Raw genomic sequence first — 25,782 nt, forward strand, 5'->3', positions numbered from 1 at the left:
AGATTTTGATTCTAAATGAGAAAACCTCACTTCCACAAAGACTGTAGCTTCCAGGTTTTGTTGCTTTCTTCCGAATTTATCTTAAGTATTTCAAAAGGCTTCAAACAACAAGACCTTTATTCTGTCTCTGATACTGCCACCAAACAAGCTGTTGAGGCCCAGCACAACAGCTCACTTCCAAAAGGTGATCTAAAGAGACTTGCAAAGGGGCCCCAATTTAATCTAACACTGATCTTGGTCCTTTCCACCCTCTGCCCCCCCTTCGTTTCCTCCCAACCTCTAAAACCTGCTCTTGTTCCACCCTCCCCTCTGCTGGCTGATAAAACCACAGTCAGCACATTCAGGACCTATCAGTCAAGGCTCATCTACTTCCTTTTGCTGAACCCCTACAAGGAAGCACCAAGTTCGATGGCTTTCACTCTTCAGTTAGGCTCTGTTCTCTCTTGTCCAATTCTACATCTAAGTGATTCAGGCCTGCTTGCATTCTCATTCACCTGACCTACTGCCATAGCTCATCCAGCCTTCTTACTTCAATCTATTCTTCATACAAAAAACAGAATTTTCTTTATAAAACACAAAATTTATCTTTAAAATTATTTCATGTAACTCTATAAAGAACAAACCTCTTTGAAGCCTACTTCTGTGGACCATTCCAGACTCATCTGCTGCCATCTTCCCTCACACATAAAACTAACTTAACCAACTGACTTGAGCCCAGATGTTCACGTGCTGCTCTCAGACTTCAAATGCTCTTGTTCATTATGTTATTGGCTTGAAAACACACATTCTTTAAAACTCAGTTCAGGCAACTCTTCTCTTATGAAACTGTCCCTGCCTCACACAAAATTAGTTTAACTCTAATTTCTAATTTATTTTTAGCAAATTATGTCAACTACTTTATTATTCTCAAATTTCATAAGTAACATCGCACCTTATCTTATTTTCTATAAAACTTATTCAATTAATCAAGACGCTGATATCCTGATCATACTTAAACCTAAACAGACTATGTGGACATGGTACATTCTGCTGTGTTCTTTCATTCATTCAGTAATCATGGACTAGGTGCCCACTATGAACTCAGTGCTGTGATGGACACAGAGATAAAACAACAGGCAAGACAAAACTCCTGTCCTCAGTTGCCATTCTAGTGGGGTAAAGAGAACATTAAAAATGAAATATGTAAATAAAATGTAAATGTTTGGTAGGAGGAAATGCCAAGGAGAAAAGATAGCAGGGAAGAAAGACAAGACAGCCAAGCGATGACCCCTCCCAGGGAAGGTGTGAGTAAATAGCTGAGAAGTGAGAAAGGCCCTGAAGACATCTGGGGAGAAGTGCGAGGAGACAACACAGTGGCAGCAGGAAGGATGAAAGTTGCGTGAATTCTGGATAAATTTCACAGAGCCAACGGGATTTACTGATACTCCAAATAAGGAGTACAGGGGAAAAAGAGGAATCAATGACGATTTTTAAGACCCAACCTGTGCAACTAAATAAAGGTGCTGATAAGAGAGGACTATAAAAGTATGATATGGCCCCTTTAAAAATCTGACCTTTTTTGTTTGGGCAATCTCAGATTGCACTCTGCCTTCCTGCAAAAGGCACCTTAAGGACTGTTTCCTGGGTCTTCTATTAATAAATCAGATCTTTTCATGGTTTTAACTATCAGTATTTTGGGGTAAGGGGAGTGTGCAGGGAAAGGGAAGTGGAAAAGCCTCTAGCCACAACCTGAACTAACATGGATCCCTAGGAACCATGTATGCTAATTCCTAGAGCCATTCTGGAGATTATTATTCTGAGTCCTGATTTGTTTTCCAAAAAAGAATTTCCTCGAATTGAGTAGTCTTAAAGTCTACTTGCCAGTTCCTTTGCAGATTACAGTTAAATACAATGTTTCTACAGTTTTGTTTTCATTAACCAGATAAACAGAATCACATAGAATTAGCATCTGTGATTTGTTCGTTGTTTTTTTTGTTGTTGTTGTTTTTGAGAAATTGCTAGCTTTCACTGAAAAGAAAAGTGAAAGTGAAGTCAGTCAGTCATTGTCTGGCTCTTTGCGACCCCATGGACTGTAGCCTACACCAGGCTCCTCTGTCCATGGGATTCTCCAGGCAAGAACACTGGATTGGGTTGCCATTTCCTTCTCCAAACTTTCTCTAGTTGGAGAGAAATGTTTAATAAGAACACAGATAATAATGAAACCTTAAATTTCCATTGTGTTCTATATTATAAGTGGTATCTTAATTGTTTCCCTTACTCACTCTCCACCCCTTCAAATTATTATCATAGATGAGGAAACAGAAGGTTAAACCAATTAAACTTTTTGCCCAAATATTATTTTAGACAGCAACAATACCATTCAAACTTGGGTTTTTTGACAAAAGTCTAGTAGTATTCCCTATTAATATTCTCCATTGAAAAGAGCTTTCATTAATCTTAAACAATAAAACCATTTAAAATTTGCTGATATCATCAGTATATATTTGTACTATATTTGAAAAACTTATTATAAAGAACTCACTTTTTAAAACTGGGTTTCCATTCAATCCTCCACACCTTTACTCATTATATTCATCAGTAGGAAAAAAAAAATACTGAGTCCCTGGAGGATGAAAAAATGAGCTCACCCAAATCGACATACCTAAAATCCCACAGTCCTCGGTGCCTTTACCTACACATAAACAGAATGTAACCCTACTGTATTCAGTAGGTCATACATGGAGACAACCAACTTTCCAAAATAGCTCTGAGTTTTCCCTTAGAAAAAGAAATAGGGAAAAAATATAACCTAATCACATATTTGAAAGGTATAATATAAAGCAAATAATTTAGCTTTCTAACAGCTTAAATCAACTAAAAAATCCGAAATAGTCATCTATATTATGGGCCAGCAAACTTTTCTGTGAAGGGCCAGAAAGTAAATATAAGTTTTATAAGCTACATGATCTCTTGTCACAACTACACAACCACTCAGTTTTGCAGCTGGAGCACAACAGCAGACTACACTATAAAATAAATAAATGAGTGTGTTGTGTTCCAATAATACTTTTAAAAAGAAATGAAGGGCTGGACCTGGCCTTCGGGCTATAGATTGCAATCTGTGAGCTATACTATCCTGAGCTCACTTCCTGATGTAGAAGAATAAAATTAAAGGATGCAGAATGAGATTCCCAGAGAACAAAATATATTATTCTCTTTATTCTTCAGCTAACTTGAAAGCTTTTAATAAAACTGGATTTTTTAAAAATCATTGTTAAATTATTGTGTCTAGGTGTGTTAAAGGTATAATAAAGGTTTTAAGAGAAGAGCACTTATCTTCTAGGATACATACTAAAACTATTTACCAATGAAATAATATGATATCTGGATTTGCTTCAAAATAATTCAGTGGAGGAAATGAGAGTTAAGAGGGTACTGATAAGACAGACTTGGCCAGAAAAAATAACTCAAGTGGAATAATGAGTACACAGGATTCATTAAACTATTCTATTTTTACAAATGTTTTAAATTTCCAATAATAAATTTACAAACAGATCGATTAATTTATAAATGATGAATCACAATTTTAAGTGCATTTGAAAAACTAACTATTTTCTCTCTCTTTTAAACCAGGATTTCCAATCAGCATTGCTGACATTTTGCACTGGATAATTCTTTGCTGTGGGAACTGCCCTGTACATTCAAGGATGTTTAGTAGCAGCCTCAGTTTCTATCCATTACACGCCTGTCAGTCCCTTGCTCCCCACCAAACAGTTGGGACAGTCAAAAATGTGCCCACAAAATGTCCCCTGTGGGACAGAAATGCCCTCCAATTAAGAATCACTGTTTTAAGTAAATTATATTGCTATTTATTACAATGTTGAATCTTACATTCTAGAAATATGAAACTTTGCTGAACTTTTGCTTTAGTCTTAGGCAATGATTTATATTTCAACCCAATTTTTGAATGTAGTTTTCCCTTTACCCACTGGGAAACTGTGTTATTAACTTAATCAGATGTGTAATTACCCCTTTTTCACACTATCTCTACAAATTACATCTTCCTACAATGGTTTTTTTAACAGAAAATGCTCAGAATGGAAATAAAAGAGGCAGTATGGTAGAAGGCCACACATATCTGTTTAGTAACAGATGGAGTTTCCAAATTGAATGATGTTATTTACAAACTACTGGCCTCACTCCAACTCCAATCTTACATGGAGAGTAATAACTGTTTTGCTTATTTGAGCTCAATTAAAAAAGAAAAAAAAAACCCTATTCTTGAAAAATAGTGCCAACTTCATTTCCAGCCCCCTAGCCGCAGCCCTACTCTACACAACCTCTCATGTGAACAAGTCTTTAGAAACACACATTTATGGATAGTCTCACTTTGTAAGGTTTAGTAATGCTGAATCACAAAGTATAGCTTTTTTTAAAAATCAGGTAAAATTTTTTTTGATTTTTAAAGCCTCTCAGCTGATTTTCTTTAATCAGAAAAGTCTGGGGAATTCCTTGGTGGTCTAGTGGTCATTACTCAGCACTTTCACTGCCATTGCCCAGGTTCAATCCCTGTTCCGGAAACTAAGACCCTAAAAGCTGCAGTTCAGTTCAGTTCAGTCGCTCAGTCGTGTCCAACTCTTTGTGAACCCATGAATTGCAGCACGCCAGGCCACCCTGTCCATCACCAACTCCCAGAGTTTACCCAAACTCACATCCATCAAGTCAGTGATGCCATCCAGCCATCTCATTCTTTGTCGTCCCCTTTTCCTCCTGCCCCCAATCCCTCCCAGCATCAGGGTCTTTTCCAACAAGTCAACTCTTGCATGAGGTGGCCTAAGTACTGGAGTTTCAGCTTCAGCATCAGTCCTTCCAATGAACACCCAGGACTGGTCTCCTTTAGGATGGACTGGTTGGATCTCCTTGCAGTCCAAGGGACTCTCAAGAGTCTTCTCCAGCACCACAGTCCAAAACCATCAATTCTTCAGCGCTCAGCTTTCTTCACAGTCCAACTCTCACATCTATACATGACCACTGGAAAAACCATAGCCTTGACTCAGTTCAGTTCAGTTCAGTTCAGTTCAGTCGCTCAGTCGTGTCCGACTCTTTGCGACCCCATGAATCGCAGCACGCCAGGCCTCCCTGTCCATCACCAACTCCCGGAGTTCACTCAGACTCATGTCCATCGAGTCAGTGATGCCATCCAGCCATCTCATCCTCTGTCGTCCCCTTCTCCTCCTGCCCCCGATCCCTACCAGCATCAGAGTCTTTTCCAATGAGTCAACTCTTCGCATGACGTGGCCAAAGTACTGGACTTTCAGCTTTAGCATCATTCCTTCCAAAGAAATCCCAGGGCTGATCTCCTTCAGAATGGACTGGTTGGATCTCCTTGCAGTCCAAGGGACTCTCAAGAGTCTTCTCCAACACCACAGTTCAAAAGCATCAATTCTTCAGTGCTCAGCCTTCTTCACAGTCCAACTCTCACATCTATACATGACCACAGGAAAAACCATAGCCTTGACTAGACGGACCTTTGTTGGCAAAGTAATGTCTCTGCTTTTCAATATGCTATCTAGGTTGGTCATAACTTTCCTTCCAAGGAGTAAGTGTCTTTTAATTTCATGGCTGCAGTCACCATCTGTAGTGATTTTGGAGCCCAAAAATATAGTCTGACACTGTTTCCACTGTTTCTCCATCTATTTCCCATGAAGTGATGGGACCAGATGCCATGATCTTCGTTTTCTGAATGTTGAGCTTTAAGCCAACTTTTTCACTCTCCACTTTCACCTTCATCAAGAGGCTTTTTAGTTCCTCTTCACTTTCTGCCATAAGGATGGTGTCATCTGCATATCTGAGGTTATTGACATTTCTCCTGGCAATCTTGATTCCAGCTTGTGCTTCTTCCAGTCCAGTGTTTCTCATGATGTACTCTGCATATAAGTTAAATAAGCAGGGTGACAATGTACAGCCTTGACGTACTCCTTTTCCTACTTGGAACCAGTCTGTTGTTCCATGTCCAATTCTAACTGTTGCTTCCTGACCTGCATACAGATTTCTCAAGAGGCACGTCAGGTGGTCTGGTATTCCCATCTCTTTCAGAATTTTCCACAGTTTATTGTGATCCACACAGTCAAAGCCTTGACTAGACGGACCTTTGTTGGCAAAGTAATATGTCTGCTTTTTAATATGCTGCAAGGCATGGCCAAAAAAAAGTCAGAAGGGTTGTAATATTTTAGTTTGTAGTTTCTGGATTCATTAAAAAATGGGATGTTCAAAATGTAATATTTACAAAATATTACATGATACTAAGTCTCTCTTGCATCACCAAAAAAAAAAATCCTTATAACACATACTGGGCTCCTAAATTGACAACCAAGATAGATGTGACTTAAAGGTACTCTGTAAACGCAAAGTCAAATTATATAATCTCACTTAGAAATACATCACAGTAATAAAACTAGTGTATAGTTTACAAATGTCTAATATGCTAATGTAAAACTCAAGCTCTAGGCAAAAGAAAATGCTAACACCAAGGATGACCTAAAATACCACTGGTTCTTTAGTAGCTATTCAGCAACTCAAGATATACATATCTGGGGGAAAAAGGCAAAAAGAATGTAAGACTTCTATTTTCAAACATGTCTTTAAATTTTTATAATTAGTAAAACCAGGCTGATTCACAAATTTTGCCCTCTAACATTGAAATCCTTATTAAATAGCTTCCTCAGATGGGAGTGTCATTTGGACAAAATTGCAACATTTTGCCCAGTTTGAATTTGATAGAATTTGGCTTATTCCTAAATAATTCTGCATTAGACTAAAACAAATACAATTCTAATATATTTTTAAGTGATGTAGTTATAGTTAACTGCAACAAGGGAAGCCCTCTGCCCACACCAGCCAATGAAATTTCAATGCCAGTAAGAATCATTAATTTCTCCTTTAATAAGAACATGTTCTACATTAAATTAAGCACATATACACACATAGTGTGATAAACACACACTGTAAAATCTTTTAAAACCCATATTAAGGTTAAGAAGCAGTAAGACTAAACAAATTCTAATTTACTGGTTCCCTAGTGAAAAAACAAAAAAACAAGGAAAGCCCTCTGTGTGTCATAGATCAGGGAAAATCTTGCCCCATGTGATTTATATTCCTCTTTCCTCAATTTCCCCAGTATGAGTCATGGGTAAATACCGCTGAGCTTTCAACAGCACAGTAGTCCTATGAAAGCAAAAGGAAACTCAACCTTCTTCACTTAGGGTTATGCCTAGAATATCAAGAGATCACAGAAAAACACAAAATGCTTCACGTTGTCTTTTCTCAAATTTTTTTCCTTTTAATCAGAAGAGCCTTGAGTTAATATTAAATTTCAACATGAAAAAGAATCCATCTCAATGATACAGAAGGACCATTTCTAGGACATTAATTTTTACTTAAATATTTTTAAAACTTAATTACCTCTGCTTCTACATCCACATTTTGCTTCAAAAGTAACTTCAAAATGTCAACATGTCCATTCTGACTAGCAGCTTGCATAGCTGTGTGACCAGCACACTGTCCGTTCACCTAAACACAAAAAGAAAGGATGAAGGAATGTCACAAAAAGGGAAGAGCCAATACATACACATGGTGTAGGTTTAAACCCAACAAACTGAATGATCCTATGAGAACAATTTAGGTTAGTGTTCTGTATTTCCTGATACAGATCACCAGAAACGTAATCTGTATCACATTTCTAAGTTAGGGAGGGATTCAGGCACTCTGAGAGTTCCACTGTTAAAAGAGTTATGGAAGAACTTTTAGCCAATCTGCAAAGTTGAAAACAGAAAAGGTTGAGAGGGAAGGAGGGACAAAGGGAAGTTACATTTATTTTAAATATGTGTCTACTTTAATTATTATTAAACCTCAGAGTCTGTTTCAATGAAAAAAAAAAGTAATGAGGTGAATGGAAGACTTTTAGAAAAGATACTGTCTAGTATAGTATAAATAAATTCAACAAATACAGCCAAATGTCAATGGTAACCAAACTACCACAAAGGGTACATAAATGAGCTACCAGGGCAGCTATACACAACTGTTCAACTGCTCTACTATAAAGCAGCAATATCCAATTCCTGTTCTACAACTGTTCTACTATAAAGCAGTAACATCCAATCTTTTCTTCACTTCAGGTGTTGTGTAAATGGATATGGAAATGCAACATGGAAAAATGGACATTTTTTCTGAAGAAGACATTTCAAATGGGTGACATGAACATAAAAAAGATGTTCAATATTACTAATAAAACAAGGAAATGCAAGTAAAAACACAATACCATTTACATTATCACCCCCTAAAATTAAGCACTTAGGCATAACTCTAGCAAAATGTGTATAAAATGTACATGAGGAATAGTACAGAACTCTGATAAATGAAATTAAGGAACTAAATAGATGGAGCAATACTCCATGTTCGTGGATAAGAAGACTCAATAATGTCAAGATGTCAGTTCTTCCCAACTTGATCCACAGATTCAACATAATCACTATCAAAATCCCAGCAAGTTACTGGATGGAAGTTTATATGGAAAGGCAAAAGGCCCAGAACAGTCAACCCAGTATTAAAGGAGAGCGACAAAGCTGGGGGACTGACACTGCCTGACTCCGGGGCATACTACAGAGCTACGGTAGTCACGACAGTGTGGCGCCTGACTCCAAGGCATACTACAGAGCTACGGTAGTCACGACAGTGTGGTACCGGCCGAAGAATAAACCAACGGAAGAAAGGAAAAGAACAGGAAGCCCAGGAACAGCCTCTCATAAATACAGTCAAGTGATTTTTAACAAAGAAGCAAAGGTAATACAACAGAGCAAAAACAATCTCAACAAACAGAACAGATGGAAAATCGCTATATCTTTCAATTACAGTTTATAAAACCTAAAACTGCTCTAAAACTAAAATCCAAAATTAAAAACTTTTCTAAAATTTCCATATATGAAAGACATGATTTCCAGGATAAAAAGATCAAACATTAAAAGCAACGGATGAAGACAGATCCACAACACTGTACAAGTTCAGACACTGGTGAAAAAAGAGATCTTCATGCTTGAAAACATAAAACAGCTCACATGAAGGATGAGGAATCAGAGGGCAACTCTGAACGCTGGAAGAAAATGGAATTATTCTGAAGGAAAATGGTATCTAAACTTGAATTCTCCTCCCATCTAAAATTTAACTGTAAGGTTAAAAAAGTTATATACTGAAGGTGTATTTCTCATCACCCTTTTTCTGAAGAAGCTACTGAAAGCCATACTTCACAAAAAACAGAATAAAATTAGAGACAGAGGGACAGAGGATAAAGAAAACAAGAAATCTAGCACAGGAGAGAGGGGAAAGGAACCTGGAGGATGATGAGTAAGAGACATTTCAGATGGACCCCGTCAGAGGCACTGAGAGAAATCTCTCTCAGATGAAACACATACATAATCTGATGTGCTAAATGTCTTAAGAGATTACACAGTTAAGAGAGAATTCTGGAGAAGAATTAATAATAACAATACAGATTACTAACAAATGAAAACAAAAGTGTTTAGATTATGTCCTGGGGTTAACAGAAACAAGTGAACCCTTTGGAACAATGGAAGTGTTCTACATCTCAATAGGGCTGTGGATTATGTAGGTGTATGCATTTGTCAAAACTGACTGATCCATGTATTTCACCATATGTAAATTACATCTCAGGTGTTTTTTTTTTTTTTTTTTTTTTTTAAGAACAATTATGAACACCAAAATCACTACAGATGGTGACTGCAGCCATGAAATTAAAAGACACTTACTCCTTGGAAGGAAAGTTATGACCAACCTAGATGGCATATTCAAAAGCAGAGACATTACTTTGCCAACAAAGGTTCGTCTAGTCAAGGCTATGGTTTTTCCTGTGGTCATGTATGGATGTGAGAGTTGGACTGTGAAGAAGGCTGAGTGCCGAAGAATTGATGCTTTTGGACTGTGGTGTTGGAGAAGACTCTTGAGAGTCCCTTGGACTGCAAGGAGATCCAACCAGTCCATTCTAAAGGAGATCAGCCCTGGGATTTCTTTGGAAGGAATGATGCTAAAGCTGAAAGTCCAGTACTTTGGCCACGTCATGGCGAAGAGTTGACTCACTGGAAAAGACTCTGATGCTGGGAGGGATCGGGGGCAGGAGGAGAAGGGGACGACAGAGGATGAGATGGCTGGATGGCATCACTGACTCGATGGACATGAGTCTGAGTGAACTCCGGGAGTTGGTGATGGACAGGGAGGCCTGGAGTGCTGCAAATCATGGGGTCGCAAAGAGTCGGACACGACTGAGTGACTGATCTGATCTGATCTGATCTGATGAACACCAAGGAAAGCAAAAAGTTGTGCAAGAAAACGCAATCGAGTATCCTCCACAGCTGAGATATGCATGCCATTTGAATAATAACATGCAAAATTAATTCTAACATCAACAAAATTACAATGCAATACCACATTAAGAACTTGGAAGAGGTATGCATGTGTGTGGAAAGGATGGGCTAAAAGTGGAGAAGGAAAGTGGAATCCTCGCCTTCATAGAACAGTATCAAAACATAACTTCAAGTCAAGAAATAACAATAGAAGTATGTTACTGAAAGATGAGGAGGTAATTGTATGAAGGAAATCAGCTTAAAGAGGTAAAAATAGTTGCCTCTGAAGAAAAGGAAAATAGCACTGAGAAGGAGATGCTGCTTTTCCTAACAAATCTTGGAGAACTATTTTTCCCTTTAAGTTTTTAGAATGTACTACATTCTAAATGTAATGAAGAAAAAATTAAGTATAATAAAATGTAAATCTGCATAAGTGAATATAAAAGAAGTCTGACTCTACGTTCCAAACACAAAAAAACATCTGGTACTTTAATATCTGAAACTATTTGTGACATAGCTCACAACCAATCAAGAAACTACTGTGCCATGCTGCTGCAACTGATCCCCAACAAACCTGAAATGCCACATGAGATCATAGGAATAATTTCGGGATTCCCTGACAGATCAGTTGGTAAAGAATCCGCCTGCAATGCAGGAGACCCCAGTTCGATTCCTGGGTCAGGAAGATCTGCTGGAGACGGGATAGGCTACCCACTCCAGTATTCTTGGGCTTCCCTTGTGGCAGTAAAGAATCTGCCTGCAATGCGGGAGACCTGGGTTTGATCCCCTGGGTTGGAAAGATCCCCAGAGAAGGGAAAGGCTATCCAGTATGCTAGCCTGGAGAATTTCATTAACTGTATAGTCAGTCCATGGGGTGGCAAAGAGTCAGACACAATGGAGCACCTTTCACTTTCACCTTATAAATTATAGATCTGATCTCTGTCAAACTGTCTGGCATACTTACATACAAAGATATGGTAACGAAAGCCCTGACTGCACAGTGACAATGATTCAAAGTGACATTCAACCTACAATCCTTTGGCCAGCACTGACTGACATCGTATTGGTTCCAGAACAGTAGCGATGCTAAAGCCAGTGAATAACTAAGTGAGAACCACAATTTGCAGTTTGAACCCATTTAAACTATGGCTTTGGTGAATGGTAACATTACAAGACAAACTATTAAGATGTACAAAATGCATGACTCCTAATTCAACTGCATTATGAACCATGAAACAGTCAACTTTCACAAGGAGAGGGGGAAAGCTTAGGTTAAATGTTTTGAAAAGAAGGATGGATAATTGCTTATAAAATTTACTAAAATATATTGTTAAAACATTGTAACATTTACATGAGAAAATTTCATTGAATTTCCCCAAAGGACACCAACTACTTAAAAACCTAAAAGTAAATTTTGAAGTCATAAAGTTCAAAAGTCAGTACTAAAATAAGAAAATGTCAATATCTTCTAGAAATGCACAATGAAGAAATAATGCCCAGTGTCATCTTTAAAATACCTTAGAAAAACAAGGAAGAAGGAATAGATGAAGCACATGTGGCAATATCTTAATAACTGCTGAGTAAAAGGTTTGTTTTAACTATTCTATTTTTGCATATGCTTCAAATAAATTTTAAAATGCTCACATCCACATCTGGTCTTTTTAGCAAATCTTCCACTTTAGCAACATCTCCATTGGCAGCAGCCTTAACTAATTCTTCATTGAGGTCACCAGATTCTTGGGTTTCAAATAATTTCTTCAAGAGTTGGGAGAGTCTTTCTGTAAAGCATCAAATAAAGCTGCTAATATAGGAGGATCTCAAATCTTAACTACTAACAGACAAGCATTACCCACATGCCTATAATACACACTTTTCCTGTTTTATTATGTCTATCATTAATATTACTTTGGTACTAAGCTATAGATACTACCCTCGCAAGTTACAATTACTACCATATAAAACTGCTTTCAATCTGAGCCCACAATTATTCCTGGTTTACTCCAATTCATGTACTTCAAGTTAAAATTTCAGAAAAAGAGTCACACATAAACTATGATTCAAGATTTTGGAGTCATACCAAAGACATTATAAATGAACACACTACCACAGGAGTATCATAATGATACAAATTGCCTTTCAGGTCTTGAGCGTATCTTACTGCTCTCAGACCTCAATGCAACAAATCAGTGATTATGATACAAAAGCAATATAATCTCTATAGTCTCTGGGGAAATATTTTAGGGACAAACCAATTTTCAGTTGAAAATATTAAAATAAAATACTTCAAAGGTGCCAACTGACTGGTTCTGACTAAAACAAGAAAGAACCAGATATGTGCTTATATAAACCCTTTCATAAGGCTTTTTTTTTTTTTCTCCAAATAGCATTGATCAGTAGAGAATCTACCCAGTTCTCCTCAACTCTAGGATCTACTTATTGGAAAGGAAAGAAGTCACAAAGTGAGGCCCAACACCAAATCCACATTATTTGAGAAAAGGATATTAACAATTTTTCACTCTTTCAATATGTAATGGGTTGGCCAAAAAGTTCATTTGGGTTTTTCTGTAAGATGTTATGGATGAAATTTTGGGCCAGCCTGATAAAAGTCAGCCTACTGTGATGCTATCTAACCACAAGGTAAAAATAAACACCACCTGATTTAACCTCAAACACATTAGCAAATTACAGCAGGAAAGATGAGACACAAGCAGAGGAAGTAGAGGCAGTACAAAATAAAGCTGGAGGTCAGCCAATGTTTTCCTTTACTTTCTTACTGTGCACAGTTATGGCTCCATCTTCTCTTCTGGATGTCAGCTATATTCATACAGTGAGTTGTAACCAGTTGTCTAATGAACTGAGTGTAGATATACAGGTGGATCACGAGAAGAAAAGCTCTGGGCCTGAGTCTACCCAAGCATCCAGCATACTCACATCTCAGCACAGCTCTCTCTACCCACTGTGGCCTGTACAATACCTCTCATAAAATGACAAGAGAAAAGGTATGGCTGATATATAAAAATATCTGAAAGAAAGCCATCTGCTAGCAATAATATTGGAAATTAAAAAAATAAATAAGGCAGTCAAAGAAAGTGATGGTTCTGTGGCAGAAAACAAATGTTCTGATTAAAGAGTAGCATGCTGAATTTCAGGTATCTCCTCTTTGACATGGAGAAGCCCTTGATATATCCGAGAAAAAGAACATGTTTATGGAATTTTCACAGGGTATACCTCAGCCAGTACAAAGGTGGTTCATCATATAAAAAAAAAAAGAGAGACATTTAGCGCAAGTTTAAAATGTTTTTCCAGTGGTCATGTATGGATGTGAGAGTTGGACTGTGAAGAAAGCTGAGCACCAAAGAATTGATGCTTTTGAACTGTGGTGTTGGAGAAGACTCTTGAGAGTCCCTTGGACTGCAAGGAGATCCAACCAGTCCATCCTAAAAGAGATCAGTCCTGGGTGTTCATTGGAAGGACTGATGCTGAAGCTGAAACACCAGTACTTTGGTCACCTCATGCGAAGAGTTGACTCACTGGAAAAGACCCTGATGCTGGGAGGGATTGGGGGCAGGAGGAGAAGGGGACGATAGAGGGTGAGATGGCTGGATGGCATCACCGACTTGATGCACGTGAGTTTGGGTAAACTCTGGGAGTTGGTGATGGACAGGGTGGCCTGGCATGCTGCAATTCATGGGGTCGCAAAGAGTCGGACACGACTGAGCAACTGAACTGAACTGAACTGAACTGAAAAGGTAGTTAATATACAAGTGAGGTAATGTGATCTGAGAGAAAATTAAGATTACATAAAACATTATCTGTGTACCAGAACTGGGGAATGAGGAAAGGCTCTAACGTAAACCACATTGCTTTTAAAGAAACACAAAACAGAACATACCACCAGACGCGTTGCTGATGGCTGATCCCGCGGACGCCACCTTGGACACCGCCGCTGGATTATACGTCCAAGATGTTCCACATACTTCCACCTTTAAATCACTGTCTGAATAAATCTGCTGTACTCGGCCAACTTTACCTAAAGTCTTAACAACAAGATTAGATTTATGTTTCCAAGTTTACATTATAGAAATCAATCATCAGTTTTTACATGTTTGAAGTATTCGTTTTACTTGATTCCTAATTTTAAAAACTTTTAAAGAACAATCGTATTCAAATGGGTTATTTACTAGCCACAAACTTTATAGAGTATCTTTAAAAAATATTTTAATAAAACTATTACCTTTCCACAAGATTATAAAAATAATCATGACAATCTTATTCAAAAAAGTAACCTTTTAAGATACCTCTAGAAAACTTGTAACTAAAGAAAATCTGATTTCTAAAAACAAAAAAAAAACTTAAACCAAAAAGGGCTCAAAGCTTACATCTATGTTTAAATCCTTTTTGGAATCAAGCCTAATTTCAAGACAGAAGTATGAAAGTCACTGTCATTCTGGGGTGAAGGATCAGGAAGCCTCTTTGTCTCACCTTAACATTACATTCTCCACTAAAGGCTCTATCAAATTAGATTTATCTATCATGTATTAACTATAGCCCTTTAAGGATCTTCCCAGGCTAATCTAAGGGCTTCCCTGGTGGCTTAGCAGCAACAACTACACCTGCCAATGCAGGAGACCCGAATTCAACCCCTGGGTCAGGGAAGATCCCCTGGAGAAGGGAAAGGCTACCCATATTTTTCCCTGGAGAATCCCACGGACAGAGGAGCCTGGTGGGCTACAGTCCATGGGGTCACAAAGAGTTGGATACAACCTACCAACTAAACAGACATAGAGAATGGACTTATGGACATGGGGAGAGGAGTGGAGAGGGTGAGATGTATGGAAAGAGTAACACGGAAACTTACATTACCATATGTAAAATGGATAGCCAACAGGAATTTGCTATATGTCTCAGGAAATTCAAACAGGGCTCTTTATCAATCTAGAGGGGTGGGAAGGGGCAGGAGATGGGAGGGAAGTTCAGGAGGGAGGAGATATATGTATACCTATGGGTGATTCATGTTGAGGTTTGATAGAAAACAACAAAATTCTATGAAGCAATCACCCTTCAATAAAAATAATAAATTCAAAAACTAAACAACAACAACAAAGTTACTCTAACTGAAGTAAATTTAGAAAATAAAAGGCATACAGATGTTAAGCTGCCAGTGAAGAGTACAATTCTCAAAGGATTAAGCTAATTTATAGTTTCTAAAATTAAAGTCATCAAAGCTTTTCAAAACTACATAAGCAAGCTATAGTTCCGACTCCCAAAGGACTTAATATACACTTACTGGGAGCATAGCTTCTGCCCATTCTCCATGTCCTCTCTGTAGAAGTTTAATTCTCTCCAGATCATAACAAACTTGCACAAGATCACCCACTTGAAACTGAGAGGTGCCTCCCTCTGCACCCTGAGCAGCATCCCCACTTCGGACAATGTTTGCTTTAGTGAGAACAGCAGGGTTGAAGGTCCACCTAAAAACCAAAGCCAAAATTCAAAATTGGTAAGTTTACTTAACTTCAGCACAACATTCATGGTTAACCACTGGAGGGAGAAAAGCACTATAACACATCCAAAGTGTAAAACAATCCTCTACAATTACATCTTGAATGATCTGTATTTCTTTTTAGAATTTATTACACAAATTTGAGAGAACAGTCATCCGTAATCTTACCATACTAGTATGATACCCTTTTGTCTAGATTTATTATCACTTGCATGCTTTAAAAACTGTTATAAAAGTAATACACACTCGTTGTTAATGATTAAAACATGTCAGAAACATGTAAAGTGAAAGTTCCATTGCACACAAACACACCTGGATCGCCATTCTGCACACCACTAGACACCACGGTTAATATTCCATTGTATATGGAATGCAGATCTTCTATTAATATGCTGAGTGATGGTTGTAACAGAGAGCTAATCTGCCCAGCTGAAATGATCGCTCTTCTTTTGTAGCTTCAGAACAGCCTGAATATTCACTTCTCACAACTACTTAAAACATTTCAATGCAGCTATTTCAGACTTTATCTATCCAAATTTAAAGGGAAACTTCTTCAAAGTAGAGGACCATGTCTTAACTGTCTCTGTAATTCTAACACTAATCACGGGCCCTAATACAGGATAAGTACTTAATAAAATGTTCTTAAAGAATAAAAACATTTTCTTTCTAAAAGTCAAATGTTATGTTACTAATAACACTAGTACCCAAGAGAATTTGGACCAAGGAAGAATTCTGCAAGTAATAATCCTAATCTGTGTTAATTTACCATTTCCAAATAAGAGGCCATTTAAGACAACATGTGTTAATACACACTATTCTGAACTTAAATTAAGATTTCTTTTTCCCTTCCTTATTGAGATGTAATTCACATACCATACAATTCACTGATTTAACGTGTATAAATCAGTGGCTTTAGTATATTCAGTTGTATAACCAACCACCACTATAATAATTTTATTTTCATCATCACAAAAAGATACCCCCATAACAATCAGCAGTCACTGTGAAATCAACTCTCTCTTCCCAGCCTCTAACAACCAGTAATATACTTTGTTTCTATGAATTTCCTTATTCTAGACATTTTCTATAAATAAAATAAGATAGTATATGACCATTTGTGACAGGCTTCTTTCACTCAACAAATTTTTTCAAGATTTATCTATGTTGCACCATATGTCAGTACTCCATCCCTTTTTATAGCCAAATAAAATGTTCCATTGGGTGGATATACCACAACTTGCTTATCCATTCAGGAGTCAATACACATTTGGCTTATTTTCACATGTGGGCTGTTATGAATAATGCTTCTACAAACATTCGTGTATAGATTTTGGTGTGGGCACATTGTAATTTTCTTGGATATAAACCTGGAAGTGGACATATTGGGTCATATGTTAACTCTATATTTAACATTTTGAGAAACTACTGTTTTCCAAAGCATCTAGACCACTTCACCTACTTATCATTAATGTAGGAGGGCTTGGTTCCGATTTCTCTATACCCTCAACCACACCGGTAATTATCCTACCTTTCTATTCTAGCCATTCTAGCATGTGAAGTGATATCTCATTGTGGTTGTGAACTAATAATGTTAGTAACTAATAATGTCCTGCATCTCTTCAAGGGTGATACAGAATGAATTGTGTCCCTCCAAATTTCACATGGTAAAGCTCTATGGCTTCTATGTAACTGTATTTGGAGACAGGGCCCTTAGGGAGAAAAGTAAGGTTAAATGATGTCATAAAGGCGAGGTGCCATGTGAGGACAATGAGAAAGCAGTCCTCTCCAAGCCTAGAGGAGGTCTCACCAGAAACCTACCCTGATGGCACAATCTTGGACTTCTAACCTCCAGAACAGTAAAAAAAAAAAAAAGAATAAATAAATAAACATCTGTTGTTTAAGCCACCGGTCTGTGATATTTTGTTAAGGCAGCCCTAGCAGACTAATGCAATGCATTCATTGACCATTTCTGTACCTTCTGTAAGAAGTTTCCCTAGTAGCTCAGATGGTAATGAATCTGCCTGCCAGGAGGCCAGGATTCAATCTCTGGGTTTGGAAAATCTCCTGGAGAAGGAGATAACAACCCACTCCCATATTCTTGCCTGAAAAATCCCATGGGCCAGAGGAGCCTGGTGGGCTTCAGTCCATGGGGTTGCAAAAGTCGGATACAACTGAGCAACATTAGTATCTTCTGTTAAAAAACGTCTTTTTAAATCCTTTGCCCTAAATCCAATGACTGGTGTCCTTAAAAGGTCATATACAACCATCTTTTCATAATTTTCTATGTAAAACATTTTAGAATTTCCATGAGCTCAATTAACTTTCTTCTACGCCTCCTTAGGGTTCTTTCCTCACGGATGGCTAAGCTACAAGTGCTGGCTTGATGAAAAGAAAATAGTGGGCCAGAGGACAGTTTACGTGGCTCTCAGAAGCAGATAATCTTTGATACTGAACTTGACTAACCAGGGATTAATTTGAATGAATTTAAAAATAAATTTGTGTCTCACCCCAAAAAAGAAGAAGGTCATGTGAAGACACAGGGAATCTCACCCCAAAAAAGAAGAAGGTCATGTGAAGACACAGGGAATCTCACCCCAAAAAAGAAGGTCATGTGAAGACACAGGGAATCTCACCCCAAAAAAGAAGAAGGTCATGTGAAGACACAGGGAATCTCACCCCAAAAAAGAAGGTCATGTGAAGACAAAGGGACAGACAGACTCCCAGGGGACAAGGCCAAGTGACAGAGGCAGAGAAACAAGTGACGCACTGGCCAGCCAAGGAACACCAACGGTTACAGCCACGTCAGAAGCCAGGAAAGAGGCACAGGACAGACTCTCCTCAGTCTCCACAAGGACTCAGTCTTGCCAACACCTTGACTTTTAGCCTCCAGGATTGTCAAAGAAGAAACTTCTGCTGTTTTAAGCCACTCTGTGGTAATTTGTGGCAATTCTAGGAAACGAATGCACCATCTAAACGATAATAGGTCTTCTGATCCATAAACATGAAACATCTTTCCATTCATTTAGGTCATCTTTAATTTATTTAATAATGTTTTATAGTCTTCAGTGTACACATCTTGTACTTAATGGGCTAAATTTATTCTTAAGTATTTTATTCTTTGATGCTATTATAAACAGAATTGTTATTTTCATTTTCAGGTTGTTCTTTGTAGTGTAGAGAAACACACTTTTTATATTATTTTTCTATATTAATATTATATCCCATGACTATGCTGAATTCATTTATTACTTCTAACAGATTTTTTTTGTTGATTCCTTAGATTTTTCTATGCACAAGATCACATCACATGTGAACAGAGATGGCTTAAATTCTTCTCTCTCTTTCTTCTCCCTCTTGTTTCTTTTTCTTGCCTAACTGCCACAGCTTGACCCTCTAGGACAAGATGGAATAAAAGCAGGGAGAGCAGACATTCTGGTTTTGTTCCTGATCTTAAAGGAGAAAGCATTCAGTCTTTTACCACTGAGGATGCTGTTCACTGTAGGATTTCAGAGATGCCCTTTATCAGGCTGAAGAATTTCCCTTCTTTTCTTAGTTTATTTAGTATTTTTACCATGAAGGATATTGGATTTTGTCAAATGTTTTTTGTGCATCTCTTGATATGATCACGTATATTCTCCAGATCTGAACACAATTAGAGCTAATTCTATACTTTGGTTAGCAATTTGTTTATTTTTCTTATTCTATATATAAACCCTCCCCTAAAGAAACTTGGAGAGTTAAGTTTCTTTAAGTACATGGCAGTAATAAAGATTTGACAATTAACTATTATTTTTTCTCTAAAATACTATAAACATATTAGTAAACTGGATACATTTTGGCCCCTAGGGATAAACAAATAAAAGGCACAGGCCCAAGTCTCCAAGAAACCTGAAACCTAGAGATCAAATAAATAACCATTTTAGTGGATAATAGGAGGCTTAAACAGACAAATATTGTATGCATGTACCAGGGAGGGTAGCTGGAGAGAGGAGGCAGGCATATATTCAGTATTTACAGAGGCAGAGGAGTTATCCAGAGAAGAGGAAGACAAGGAGCGTGGAAGGATGGTGTATAAGTAAGGTTACAGAAATGACTAAATGCACACAGTGCTGTGTTGCTGATACCGATGAGTGTGTGGCAAGGTAGAGCTGTGTCACCATGAGACAACAGGAGACAGGGACCAGAGGAGTTCACTGTTATTACCCTGTTCATTCAGGGTAGATTGATACAGTCCACCAGGAACAGACAACTTTTTAGCTACACTTGGACACAATACTGATACAATGTATTCTGCTCACTAAAGGGAGAAAAAAGTGCACAGAATATTCTCACACACACACACACACACACACACACAGTTCTTACTTGCTTCCTTCCACTTTACCAAGGTATTCTGGGTTTTCTTCTACTACTGAAGAGTTAGCTGTAAGAAGTCTTTGTGATGTCACATTATTTGCTTTTTGTAGGCTCAGAGTTCCTCTGTAGACAAATTTCACTTGCCATTACTGAAAATTAAGAAATACAACCAACCTATTGCCGCTTGGATACTGTACTACAATGTCATGATCTTCATCAATGCCACAAACTGTTCCAGTTGTAGTCAAGGTCTCAAACATGCCATCAGTCCATCCGCCATGACCGTGCTGCAAAGACTGTACAATTTCAAGGTCGAGATCTATGTTGACCAGGTCACCAATCTGCAGTCCACCAGGATTCCTGTTGCCATTCTGCTCACCTGTAATTGCAGAGGGAGGTGACCAAGGACAAGGAAAACAACAGCAACAACAGGCAACTGCACTGTTTTAAATTAAAAAAAAAAAAAAAAAAGCCCCAGACAGTTGAGTTTCAGTTACTATCTAATCTTAAAACGTTTTGAGAATAAAATGTGAGTATAAAAATCTAGAATTATACAGCCTTAAAAAAGAAAGAAAAGAAAACAAACAGACTCAAAAGAAGAAATAAAGTAATGATTTATAACAATGACTGAAGAGGAGCAGCATCTACAGATGACAAGACACTGACTATCAGAACACAAAGCTCTGGGCATTGGTAATATTCACCTTTCTGCCTGGATGACCTGTTGAAGAGTCGGAATAGCTAACTAAAGAATATGAAAGAGACTCCTGGAATTTTGTTTTCTCTGAAGTGCTTACTATTATTATTTACCAAATGGTTTTTGTGACTTTTGCCTCAAGAGAATTTTTAAATATTTTAAAAGCCCATTTCCAAGATTATTTTCAAAGCTACTTCTGGGACAAAGGATGCATGATCATCAAACACTATGCTGAGGGATCCTAAATGTGTATGTTGATTCTACACTTTTCTTGTAAAGCCCAAATACAAAAGAAGAATGTTTCTGAATGCAAGAGAGATGATCTCATCTCTCATCAAAACCGTAAGATTTTCTTCCATATTCTCCTTTTTTCTAAAAAATTAAGGTATGCTGCAAGAAAACAGCACTTTGGGGCAATAAGGGAAAACAAATGATTTGAAAAGAACACAGAGTTCACACCAAAACAGCTAAATCAGAAGAGCCTAAAGGCTTAATCGGAAGAATGTGGCAAATGTTCATTGTAGCAACAATGAAGAATCTATAAAATGAAAGTAGTTTTGGTTTTCTTGTTCTTTATTTTAATCATACATTATATTTATCATATTATCTTAATCTTGGAGCTGTTATATTTTCAAAGGAATTAAATTCTAAGGAATTTATAAATATTAAATTGTTAGGTCTTATTCTCAGCAGTGTAAGTATGTATAAGTATGGTAAATTAAATTGTTAGGTCTTATTCTCAGCAGTGTAAGTATGTATAAGTATGGTAATACAACACAAAATTTTTCAACAAGCTCATGATTAAAACAAAAAAGTTTCATACAGTATTGGTATGCCCTATAAATGATGTATCAATTTAGCAAGACATGACAACTCTTTCAGAGACTAAATAAATCATTAAAAAGGAACAAATGCTTTTAAAACCAAACATAACCAAGAGCGTGCCTTTAAAAATCTTTAATGATAACTAATTTTCTTAAAGCCCAGTTGAAACGCTTTTCTGATTCCATGAACTCTGACCCATTATTTAGAAATGTTCTCGTCTGCTAACTCACCTAGCACAGGACAGTGATCTCTGTAGAAAGAACCTCCTTTAGCATCCTGGACACACTTCAGATCAGACTACAAAGAAAAGAAACCAAAAAAATCACCCTTGAAAGCTTCAAGTATAGCTCAACACCTAAAATAGGCAAAAATGTTCATTCAGAACATATCCTCAGCAGAAGTAGCTCTGGGTTAATAATCACACTAAACACTGCTTTCATAAACACCCATCAACAACTATAAACTTGATCTTCAGATATGTCATACTTTAAGCTTTCCTTTATAGTTCAAAATTAAAATGTCTGGATCTTTACCACTGAAATATTTTCAAAAATACATGTTGGAAAAAAAGAACTAAAACAAAAATCTTGTATTTAAAAAGTACATAATACATTCCATTTAAAATATATTCCATTCTTTTACCAAAAAGAGGTCAACTCATTTGATCTTTCTAATCAATTTTATGAGATATACAAGGTAGGCATTGACTCATTTTATATATATATATTGGAGAAGGAAATGGCAACCCACTCCAGTATTCTTGCCTGAAGAATCCCAGGGATGGGGGAGCCTGGTGGGCTGCTGTCTATGGGGTCGCATAGAGTCGGACACAACTGAAGTGACTTAGTGTATATGTATATATATATATATATATATGCACACACATATATATATGTATAAAGTGACCAATATATACTTACTATATTAAGAAAATGAGCTCCTTTACACACACACACACACACACACACAATCCAACTCTCTGTTAGTTACAGCCTCCTTTGCCACTGGATTTCACATTTAGTTCAATCCTAGCCAAAGAGTCATGGGTCAAGCTGTTTTAATATGGTACTTTAACCTAGCAATTCCACTTCTAGGAATCTATCTTAAGAAAATATACCCATAAATGTACAAAGACATATGCACAAGGATGTGTGTCACTGAAACAGTGCTTGCAACAATGAAAAACAAAAACAAAAAACCAACCCAGACACCCATCAACAGAAATATCATAAACAATGGCATAACCATACAAGGAGTGCTACTCAGCCATCAAAAAAGAATGAGAATCAACCAATATATAAATACTACTCCTTAAGCACTTGAGTAATGTTTCTATGTCAGTCATGTTCAATTATCAACAGTATACTTTAAAAATACAGGGAAAAAACGCCTTAAAAATAATGTTAACACCTATTATATTAAATTCTCACTTTACAGATGTTCCTTCCTACTGCATACTCATGATTCAGATGGCTGTATTATGATAAAAGGAAATGACACAACAAAAAATGAAAGATTACAATAAGGGCTATTTTTAATTTCCTTTCTTTCACCCATCCAATATTTTCATCTTTTATGGTTCTTACACTTACCATGCCCTCAAAGCCAACTCTGTACAGGTTCTTAGCACCATTATCCCAGAGAACGTAGGCTGCGCTATGCGGGCTTGATGCACTCCAGTCTTGGATCTCTGTTACCTAAGGGAAATTTTTGAGGGAAAAAAAATCTTTAAGAAGAGAGAAGAGGCTGATTCTTTTAATCATATTTAAATCTTTAAAATTACTTCAGTTACAATCCTGTGTAACAGGATTGTGAAAAACACTTACTTGCCAAATATATGTCACTTCTAACATATAGTTGAATTAGAGATATTTTTCCAGAATATTATAAGGTTATTTCTAAAAGCACTACAGAAACTTTATTTATTTATTTATTTTTGGCCATGCTGCATGGCTTGCAGTATTTCAGTTTACTAGACCAGGAATTGAACCTGGGGCCAGAGCAGTGAGAGAGAGCATGGAGTCCTAACTACTGGATCACGAGGGAAGTCCCTAAAACTACAGCAGAAATTTTATATTGAGAGGCTTAGTGATTACAGTGATGGATTATCAGCAAACACATAATTCAATTCAAAATTTAAAATCTGTACTCTTAAAGGGTTCCTTCTAACAGCAGTGTTATTCTTTTAAACCTGTTTTTTGATACAAAATGTAAAATCTTTGACCAAATACCTAGAACAATTCAAGATAACCCAGCTCTCTGGTTAGCTGAATGCGGATGAGCACAGGCTCAAAGGTCATGTTTAAAGAAGGCCTGAGAGATCTGGTTCCTCCAGCAGTGCCCCTCAGCTGCCCTGAAAACCAGGCCATCCAAGCTAAAACGCCCCGACTACAACAGAAACCCAGACACCACCTCCAGGCCCCACATGCCACCAGACCAGACGGATTCGTTAGAGCAGTCAATATTTAAAAAAAAAAACAAAAACTGGAGTTGCCATTGATCTAGGGCCAAGAATCAATTACACAAAAACGACACACAGTGCGCACTGAACTTGGGGTTTTCAAGTGACCCAGTCTACAGCCCAGACTGGGAGGCTGTACGTGGCAACTCAGGACTCTCCATCTGGACACTTACCAACCACCCTTCATAGTTTCTCAGAATGCCAGGCTGATACTGAGCGTAATCTTTAAGGTATGCCCTTAAAACCAGACTACTATTTCAAATAAGACACATAATGACCGCTTCATTTTCACCCTGTGCTAAAGAAACAATTTTGCATGCCATGTATTTTACAGTGCTTTTGTGAGATAAAAAGTGTTTATGCTTAGGACTTAATTAAATACTTGAATAATATTTCAAAGCATTAGTAAATAAGTATTCTTTCTAATTTTAAAATAAATTATATGTTATAAAAATCTAACACAAACTTTAAAAAATAATTAAAAAATGAAACGAACATTAGACTAAAAAAAAGAAAATAACCAGTACTTTGAATCCCCTGCGTGCCTCTCATCAACGCCACCCGCTGCCTCCTAACAGAGGTAACTAGCATCCTGACTGTGGAGTCCCCTGAGTGCCCCTCATCGACGCCACCCGCTGCCTCCTAGCAGAGGTAACTAGCATCCTGACTGTGGGGTCCCCTGCGTGCCTCTCATCAACGCCACCCGCTGCCTCCTAGCAGAGGTAACTAGCATCCTGACTGTGAGTCCCCTGCGTGCCCCTCATCGACGCCACCCGCTGCCTCCTAGCAGAGGTAACTAGCATCCTGACTGTGGAGTCCCCCCTGCGTGCCTCTCATCAACGCCACCCGCTGCCTCCTAGCAGAGGTAACTAGCATCCTGACTGTGGGGTCCACCGCTGCCATGCTGGTTTATGATTTTCACAAGTAACCACTGAATAATCTCCAAAAGCAAGAGTTTCTAACATTCTCAAGTGAAACATACAATTGGTAGGAAAGAAAAATCGCTTTCGATTATAATACAGTCAGATTCTATTTCATTTATTTTTACAAATGCAGTGCTAGATGAAATAAGCCTGTGCTTTTATGAGAGGGACAAAAAAGCATTTGATCAACTTTTAAAAAACAAATTTTGTTTAAATCGAATTCATCCTAAATTTCAAATTACTTGGAACATAAGCAAGTTCATTACTCAAACTGTGAATCACTAAATGAAATCACTTCATTTGTTAATGTGATTCAGTTTATCAAGGAGGAAATAAAGTGGAAAGCATAAGAAAATAACTTCATTAATTTCTTAGTTTCGATTCTGATTAATAAATATGTGTGGAATGGCTACTAAAACCATTAGGTAGAAGGTCACTGAGAAATTCTGTAAAGATCAAACTGACAAGTTCTGCACTGATCAATCTTAACACCACTAATAGGATAATCAAGACTTTATAGGCCTTCTTCATGTGCGATCTAAGTACACACACCAGAAGTGAGGTACTCTTGCCAAAATAAACTTGACCCTGAATCTACTCATTTCTCTACATCTAACAAGTTATAAGAA

General features: G+C 37.5%; 1 protein-coding gene across 1 annotated transcript in view; it reads right to left on the reverse strand.

Annotated features, from left to right (window-relative positions):
• The window catches only part of MIB1 (mindbomb E3 ubiquitin protein ligase 1), a 95,118-nt gene that overhangs the window by 44,617 nt on the left and 24,719 nt on the right, over nt 1-25,782 (reverse strand). Inside the window, exons 4-10 of the mRNA XM_027526061.1 lie at nt 23,362-23,466; nt 22,000-22,066; nt 20,422-20,626; nt 15,676-15,859; nt 14,281-14,425; nt 12,033-12,166; nt 7,441-7,548 (exon numbers count right to left, since the gene is read on the reverse strand). Coding sequence (XP_027381862.1) covers nt 7,441-7,548; nt 12,033-12,166; nt 14,281-14,425; nt 15,676-15,859; nt 20,422-20,626; nt 22,000-22,066; nt 23,362-23,466 — 948 coding nt within the window. The remainder of the gene's footprint in view (nt 1-7,440; nt 7,549-12,032; nt 12,167-14,280; nt 14,426-15,675; nt 15,860-20,421; nt 20,627-21,999; nt 22,067-23,361; nt 23,467-25,782) is intronic.

This window comes from Bos indicus x Bos taurus, chromosome 24 (assembly GCF_003369695.1).
Source record: "Bos indicus x Bos taurus breed Angus x Brahman F1 hybrid chromosome 24, Bos_hybrid_MaternalHap_v2.0, whole genome shotgun sequence".
In the NCBI taxonomy this organism is placed as follows: domain Eukaryota; kingdom Metazoa; phylum Chordata; class Mammalia; order Artiodactyla; family Bovidae; genus Bos; species Bos indicus x Bos taurus.